Genomic DNA, 9,053 nt, shown 5'->3' on the forward strand with positions numbered 1-9,053 from the left:
CTTTTCTCAGATACTAAATTTTAGTTGAAAATCTTAAAATATTCCGTGTCAAAAATGTTTAGTAATAGAGGAAATTAGGAAGAGGATAAATACTTTTTCACTGCATTTAAATATATATATATATATATATATATATATATATATATATATATATATATATATATATATATATATATATATATATATATATGTCCAAATATATACTTTAACACTTGAAAGTTTTTATTTACAGGTTGTATGAAGTCTGATTGTTTTGGTGGAGGTTTTTGCATGACATGTCTTGTTGTTTTATGATTGCAGTAGCAAATGCGAATCTCGTAGAGAGCATGAAACTTGTTATTACATATTTTCTGACGCATACTCTCTCCGTGTCCTGCAGTCGTGACCGGTAAAGCTTAATTAAGTCCATTGATTTGTCACTAGAGGTCTCCGTTGAACGTATTTCTCGCGGAGCTACAATGCAAATGCAAACAAAATGTGCCTGTTTGACATTTTCTGTAATATGTATTAATTTTCAGTGTTTTGGTGGCTTTTTGCCGGTACAGATTTGTTTTATCGTTAAGATTTTTAAACAGTAAAAATAAAACACACTCACCCCAGATGGGACTCGAACCCACAATCCCTGGCTTAGGAGGCCAATGCCTTATCCATTAGGCCACTGGGGCGGGACATAGAACCTGTTTACTTTGTTTCTTACATAGCCTATTGTTGTTTAGTTAATATATGATTTTCATGATTAATATATATTTCTGCCCGGTACCGTCTAATTTCCAGTGATGCGCGAACCCTGAGGAATGTTTCTGACATGCTTTCAACGGACCGTCACACACGGCCAGAATATGAGACAGGAGTGTAATAGTAAAAATAACCACAAGGGGCAACCGTGAGCACGATTCCTACACGACGCTGCAACAAACTGTAATTGTATTATAATTTCTTCTGCCTGTAGATGTCACTCTCTTCCCAAGATTTTCTTTTCGCCTGGCACGCACCATTTGTGGTATGAAAGAGTATTGAGGGATGCAAAGAAGCGGCATATATATTCTTTCTCACTTAATATTTTATTGACTTTTAACAATTAGAGTGCGAAAATGGCTATAACAGTCGCGCGTGTAACTGTCGTTGAATTTCGCTCAAAATATATACATCATCCTTTCCTTTGCTAATGGAAAGAGCTGTTCTGATCAGCTATACACATGGAGGGGAGCAAGGGGTTTAAAATTTGTAAGATACACGAGGATTACCTCTGCCCCGATTAAACAATTCGGACTTTACAGCGCCCCTGACTCTTCGTATTGTAATGTGAAAAAAACTCCTTCCTTTACAAGATACAATCCTCATTTATTTGGTACGTGTTCAAATTGGTAACTAATTTTACGGCGGGTTATCTAAGGCAAGCCTTGTCTAATACCGTGTATCTAACTACTTGGTTCTCTCTACAGGCCAAAACGTCCGTCCACTGAACAAGAAGGAATACATTTTGGACATTGCGACAGAAGCCGAGCACACAGACAGCAACTATACCTTCTGGTTCAGGAGAGTCATCTGGTGTCAGCCCTTAAAATTTGACAACGAGCTCTGCGTAACCATGCATTACAATCAGGTATTTAACGCGCATGGTGGTTTGTACACGTGAAAGTTTGGGTCAGCATGAAGCTCAACTATATTTCCACACATTCTGATCGGGAGAGTTTAGAGTCCTAAAGAAAATTAATACACAACTTATATTGGAAGGGTGTACTGGAAGGAGGACAAAGTCAACATCAAACATTGGGTACAACAAAAAGAATTAAATGGAGAAATGGCAGATCGAGAAAGAAAAAATGGGTTATTTGAACATTATAATTAATCGACTGTAATAACTTTAACACATTTTGATTTATATAGCGCCTTTCCCATCTGAGATTCTGAGACAGTTACCTGAATAATCGATCATGTCAGGCTGTCATTTTAAATACATTCTCACTCAGTTAAATATTTAGTCCACGCATGGTATGTCCTGCCATACAAATACAGAAATCACATTCACCTTGTAAAAGTCATAACCAGTGTATGGATAGCTCTACTAACCACAATTCATGTTGTGTGTCCCTTTCAGGTCCTTCCAGATTACCTTAAGGCTCTCCTGAACTTTGTGCCCCAGGGAAAAATGAGCGATCAACAGCTGCAGCAAGTTTCAAAGCTGGCCGCCCTGCAGCACCGTGCCAAGGACAGCATTTACCTGCCCACCATGTAATGTATCATTTTTCAATTGCGGTTACATTAACGGGCAGCATGGTGGCGCAGTGGGTAGCACAGCTGCCTCGCAGTTAGGAAATCCAGGTTCGCTTCCCGGGTCCTCCCTGTGTGGAGTCTGCATGTTCTACCCCTGTCTGCGTCCAAAGACATGCAGGTTAGGTGCATTGGCGATTCTAAATTGTCCTTGGTGTCCTCCTCATGGCGCCCTGCCTGGGGTTTGTTTCCTGCCTTGCGTCCTGGGATGGCTCCAGCGTGACCCTGTAGTTAGGATATAGCAGGATGGATGGTTACATTAACAATTATTATTATTTGGCTGACACATTTATCCAAGGTGACTTACAATATCTAACATACAATTGTTTAGATTTCTTTTGTTTATTTCAATTGGAGTAAATAAAACGTGACAGTTTTTTGTTTTTTTTTTGCTTTGTGGTTTCAAGCATCAACAAATACAACAATGAAATTGCTTTATATAAATATAAAAATATAAACAAGAATGTCGCCAGTCTTAAATCAGTGTGTATGAAAGAAGTTTTTCCGTTCTAAAAGTAGTTTAAAACTGGACATTTTTTGATTCAGTATTTTTAGTTACACATTTATATTGGAATAATGTTATTTTGCAAAAACAGATACTACATGTTATACAAGTAGTATAAAATAATCCTAATAATTTAGGATTCACTTACTTTGACATCTGAGTCACCAGAGCTTCACATTTGCTCAAAACAAACTGCAGAATTTCACTTTTCACAGATGTGCACCAAAATAATGTTTTGGGTTTTTTTTTTTTTCACCTGTGTCGTATTTGTTGTAGCCGTGAAGTGCAGGATTCAATTCCGCCTCAACTCTTCGGGCAGCAGCGACCACAACAGTGGCTGAATATGGTGACCCAACACATGCAGCAAGTGCAAGCCTTAAGCCCACACCAAGCTCGGGCGCAGTTCCTCGGTATGTATGTTCTAATTTGTGTACTGATACGTCTACAGATATCTATATGTGTATATTCATCTTTGCACATTTTGTGTTGTGTTTTATTTTCAGCTACATTTGTTTGAATGTTCTAGTAAGGAGCAGTCCGAGTATGTCATGTTATTTCAAAGTCATACAGTACCCTCTAGTGGATTTTGAATTTTTTTTTGTTGGGAGTGTCACGAGTGATCTTGTCCAGAAGATTGGTTATTATAAATTACCCCCTGCATAAGAGTTTGTGTGCCGTGTGTGTGTGTTACCAAGCTCAGTTTCTATCTTTCATGTCTTTCACGTCTTGCTCTTAGGACAGTCTACACCAGAGTGGCTAGTATGTTTATTTTAGAAGAAACAAAGTTTAAATCATCATCCAGAAGATAAATTTTAATTAAAACCACATTAAGCTTGTAAAATCAATCGAACAGCAGGAGAAAAAAGTCAAAGATTAAATTCTTATTTAATTTAGATGTGTCTCATGCTTGAGTAGGGAAGAAAACAATTGTTAAAGCAAGCTTCAAAGTAAATTCAGTAGGCAGACAGCTAAGATGATGGAAGTATGTGTGCCAAAATATATGTGAATGAGATGTGAAAACAAAAAGGATATTAAGCATTCACTTCTATACTGTACATTCTTCTCTACATACATAACACCTTTCTCAAAAAAAGAGACACTTCACACATAAATATTGCTCAGTCAGTAAGGTACTCCCTTCCTGTTGTCCTCCTTTTTATTAGTAAACATTTTATATTGCCTTGCTTGATTGGAAAAACTCTTAGCTCTTCTCTAACTGCAACAGCATATTCACTCTGACCATTTTGTATGATAATCACAACATTATTTACAATCATTTTCTGTATCTGTTAATAAGAACAGTAATTAACCCTCTTTACCACAATGTCTGAAGTGTTCCTTCTTAACTAAAGAAGTACCACATATTTGTTTTAGTTGCATTTTGTAGTCCTTTGTGAAGCGTCTTGTTGTGGTGTAATCTGTGGCAGCTGGTATATTCACTAAATATTGATTGATTAGCTTTCTATGTATTTTCACAACTAGTTCTCATTCTGCTACTCTAGGTTTAAGTACAGTAGAATTATTAATTGCCTAGTGTGGTGCCTGCACACCCCAGCCTCACAGTAAATTATTAATCCTTGTGTATTGCTTCCATGCAGGTCTGGTGAGTGCGTTCCCAATGTTCGGATCTTCCTTCTTCTATATTCAGAGCAGTAGCAACAGTTCTGTCATCGCCCCCTGTATTCTGGCAGTAAACCAGAATGGGCTGAATTTCCTCAGCAAAGAAACACATGTGAGTGGATCAAGAGTTTGTCTGTGGGGCAGCTAATTCCACAATGTCATGTTTGCCTCCCTCTCTCCCCATTCTTCAGCTTAATCTTATGTATGATGCTGATGTGACTTTATTGCCATTGCTTTTTTATTAGTTGTCTCTTCTTTGCTTTCCTCAGTCATATTCTTAGAATTTGCTTCTATAAACTTTATGAATGTATGTGGCAAAGTAAATTGAGTCTTCACTAAATGCAATGATGATGTCTAAATGTGTTTTTGTGTACAATGGCAAAGAACTAAAGCAGTATGTGTTTCTTTAGGAGCTGATTGTGAACTTTCCCCTTAAAGAAGTCCAGTCCACCCGAACCCAGAGGCCCACAGCAGGATCTAGCTTTCCATATGTGGAGATAATGCTGGGAGACTTGATGTCGCAGCAGATTACACAACTTCAACTTGAGCAGGTGCTGGAAAAAATACAGGGGTCGAAATTCAGGGGTAGAGGATGGTAATCGGCTGTAAACTGCAACAAAACTTGCCGTTATGTTTTACTTCAACTCTCTTTGCCAGAAGGAAAGTTAGCTTTTTTGACCTTGATTCCCTCTGCATACATGAGTAGTGAAGAGCAAACAACCTCTACCCCATACAATTGTGTGGTTTAGAAATGGCCCAGTTACATAACTTAACCAAAGGGCCCAAGTATGTGTAGTAAACTTTGGTTCAAGTGGATGTGATGTAAATCTGGTGCTAGGTACATAACTTAACCAATGGTTGATAATCAATTATGAGTCTCAGTTGTGGACCCAGTTTTTTTTCTTGGCCATATGCCAGTTATTTGACTTAAATATACAGTAGGTCCAGTTAAGTAACTTAAACATGAGCTCAGCTTACTGAATAACTCATTCTATTTACAATCTGACTTAGCTGTATACCCAGTTACAAGACTTAACGGGGGCCCAGTTTATATATAAAATTCAAATGTGGACCCATTGGTGTGCCTTAGCCATGAGCCAGCTGGGTTATGTGCCTGGCTGTCTATTCAGTAACGTGTCTTAACTACGTACCCTATTGTATTCCATAGCCATTCGCATAGCCTTTTTCCAGTCTGCATGAAGCTGTGTTTTTATTTCATGTGATTTTGAGCAATAGAGCCAATCAGATTTTGAAATTTTTCTTAATATAGTAACGATAATGTTCAGTGGTTGACATGACCTATAGAATTATGACTGTCTGAAATTCGGTGGGGGCATTAGTGTAAACAGCTCGAACTTACACCTCACCACACATTATAAACGTCTGTGAAACAAAAGCAACCAATATACTGTATCAGGAAAAAACGAATAGGGTATAAACTTTAAAAATTTACATCTGAATGAGTAAAATGCATTTAATTCAAAAGTCTTCTTCATTGTAGTCTATGAATCCAAAAACCTATAATATCTGTAAATCTGATCCAGGAGAATTATTTTAATTAACTTCCAAGTTACATATGTACAAGCAACTAGTAGGAACTAAGGAGAAGTGCATTCAGAGTGGATTTGGGAAAGCATTTTTTTCACGGAAAAGGTCACTGACTTGTGGTTGAATCAAAAAATCTGACGGTTTTGAAAGGATCGCATGATAAGCCATTTTGATGACTAGCTATGAGATAACTAAACGAGCTTGATGGATTGAATGGCCTTATACAGGGTGACACAGAAAAACGGGAACTTTTGAAATGCGTAGTGGCAGCCGTGTACAGTTGGCAGCACTGCGGAACAGTACCTTGAGCTGTAAACAGTCTCGCCATTTAGTAATTTAGTAATCAATTGCAAAGCAGTCAATGGCAGCTGTGCAAGCATTGTTCGGTAACCGTGTCATCTCAAGATTCGGTGACATTTTCTGGCCCTCAAGATCGGCGGATTTGTCCGTTTGTGATTTTTTTTGTGGGGCTACCTTAAGAGTCGAGTCTACACGACTCGGCCAAGGACACTGAATGAATTGAAACAAAGAATTCAAGACGAAATTTGTGGTTCCCAGCTGAGATGTTGATGCGATCAATGGGGAACCTCAACAGCAGACTGGAAGAATGCATACGTACAGGAGGACGCCATCTACAGGACATAATTTTCAGACATTGATAATTTGGATTACTGTCTCTTAAAAGGCAAGTTGTAGTGCTTCAATTGCTGTCAATAACATTTTTTTGTTGGATTTTTTTCTATTTTATTGGGTTTTTCAAAAGTTTCCGTTTTTCTGTGTCACCCTGTATAACTATCTTTATGACTATATTTTTACATGAAGTAGAGACCCACCATTTACAAAGGCATAAGATAAATACTAAGGTAGCCGTAGAAATATTAGTTGAAATAGAAAATGTATTGTGCTTAATTGCTCATTAGGAATATTGTAGGAAAAAGAACAAAGACTTCAATGTATGAATGAATATTTAATTTAAAGAAATTACTATACTTATTATTATTATTTTTTTTATTTCTATTAACACTACAGGGACTGGAGTTGTGCCGTGTCATTGCTATGCACATGGAAAACCTTTTGTCTGCCCGTGAGAAGCGACTGACCCTTCCCCCAAGTGAAATCACATTGCTTTAAGCAGAGGCGCACATCTCAGCCATAATCTTCTGGATGCCTATGAAGTAGAAGTATCAGAGGAAATGATTTTCCAAGCCAAATGCATGAGGCCTTATGTAAGGGCAGCATCACAATTTTTTGTGATGTGCTTCAAACACACCTACAGTAGAAGGTCTTATACCAGCCCACTGGAGCTCCAAGTCAAGTATGTGAGGAATTGTGTGTGAAAACAGCACAATGTCAGCCCTGTGAAGAAATGAGTATGGCAGCCAGTAGGGCCAGAGCTGGGTTTTTTATCGGCTGGGATAAACCTTTGAGGGGGAGCCAATAATTCAGGTGAATTTATAGTTTGTAAGTACACACCTGATAGGTACTTATGTCTGCACTGCTCTTTAAACTGTAATTTTACATTGTGCTTATTTATTGTCTTCCCTTTGGACAGTGCAAAAAGTTCAGAGAACACTCAGGCCTATTGGGTCATTCGGGTCTAATTCTTTCAAGAAGAGATTTTATAAACTAAACACAGTAAGAGATAGAGATATTATATATAGAAAAAGCCTTAGATGACAATGCCAAATTTAGTACTTTAGTACTTTATTTTTTATGAAAAAAAGCAAATTTTAAAGTTCATTTATTCCTAACAGGACATTTCTAATTAGTGAATATACTGCTTATTTCCTTTATAACGGATGTGATCATCATTAGTAAAGGTTTAGGTTTACTGCCAGATACTTAGTTCATTATTTTTACAGACTATGAATGTTGTAGTGGGGAAAGGTGTGTTGTTAAAAAAAAAACGAAAAAAGTTGAAAGCAAATTAGTAAACATTTTAGAATAGATAATTGACTTGATGTTTTTGTACTTATCCCCAATAAAAACTGGAATTAGCAATTAACTGAAGAAAGCAAAATGGTGGGATGCTTTATAATCCAAGTTAAGAAATCTGTTTTCAATCAACGGAAATGGCTGTGGTTGTATTTATTGGTTGAGATTATCGATGCAGATGTTCCCATCTCGTCGAGAGACAGTCCTTGATTGTCACTGCAGACCTTATACACACTGGCGGGTTTTGGGAGGAAGACACAGACAGGTTATCTCCTCTATAACTGATCACTACACCTCGTGTCCAGCAGGTCTACTTTAGTTAGGTCCCTTTAACTTCATCCAATTGGACACATTCTCAGCAATGTTTTAGGAGTTCCAAAATATGATTTTGAAAATGGTTTTTCTACCAAATTTCATACAATGGTATTTTTTTGAGGATACTAGAAGAGCCTCTGACACTTATCAATTTCGAAGAAAAAAGTATTTCTTTTAAGACGTTTTGGGAACTAAGTCTCCATAAAAACAGACACCATATTCAGATCTCTCCAGCAAATGAACACAGTGAGGTACCAAAGCTTTGCACAGATTTCACTTTAGCCCCACACACCCCCAACATTCAGTTTTGTTGATCAGAAAAGAAATTTGAAATATCTATTATATGAAAGATATTGGAGGCTTTGCAGCACTTGAATTTCTGCCATTCCAGAAATTCTGGATTTTTGTCCTTTATTAGTGAGGGTTGAGCTGTGCCTGTATAATCCCTGTAATTATTAAATTTCAGCTGTATTAATAAACAAAAGAGATGTTCTTTATAGTTATGTACAGAATATTTCAGGCTATTTATCCATTCCCTTATATTAATTATATGCTTTTATTTGCACAACAACAGCTTTCTCGCATGTATTTTCAATCTTAAGAATTGCTCCGGTGTCATTGTACAAGACTTATCCCTAATATCCCCTCAAAAATTTGTTGGATGCATCAGATATTAAAAACAATTATTTTTGTAAAAACTATTTGAAGATCTTTTTTACCTTGAGTTTTGTTTTTTTGTTTTTTTTTCTGAATAATAAAAATAGTCTCATTGAACATGATTGATGTGTTTTCTTTTTTTATTGACTTCATAAAATTGTTTAAAGTGCCCTACATTTTTTTTTCCAAATCTTAAAAGTCA

General features: G+C 37.0%; 1 protein-coding gene and 1 non-coding gene across 2 annotated transcripts in view; one reads left to right on the forward strand and one right to left on the reverse strand.

Moving 5' to 3' along the window:
• myo15aa (myosin XVAa) overlaps positions 1-8,759 on the forward strand; it is a 151,939-nt gene extending 143,180 nt beyond the window's left edge. Inside the window, exons 60-65 of the mRNA XM_039775602.1 lie at positions 1,443-1,603; positions 2,099-2,232; positions 3,053-3,186; positions 4,375-4,508; positions 4,807-4,947; positions 6,974-8,759. Coding sequence (XP_039631536.1) covers positions 1,443-1,603; positions 2,099-2,232; positions 3,053-3,186; positions 4,375-4,508; positions 4,807-4,947; positions 6,974-7,075 — 806 coding nt within the window. The 3' untranslated portion in view covers positions 7,076-8,759. The remainder of the gene's footprint in view (positions 1-1,442; positions 1,604-2,098; positions 2,233-3,052; positions 3,187-4,374; positions 4,509-4,806; positions 4,948-6,973) is intronic.
• Positions 593-665, reverse strand: trnar-ccu. The gene has a single exon. It is a non-coding gene; the product is annotated as a tRNA-Arg (tRNA).
• Positions 8,760-9,053: the final 294 nt, after the last annotated feature.

This window comes from Polypterus senegalus, chromosome 13 (genome assembly GCF_016835505.1).
Source record: "Polypterus senegalus isolate Bchr_013 chromosome 13, ASM1683550v1, whole genome shotgun sequence".
Taxonomy (NCBI): domain Eukaryota; kingdom Metazoa; phylum Chordata; class Cladistia; order Polypteriformes; family Polypteridae; genus Polypterus; species Polypterus senegalus.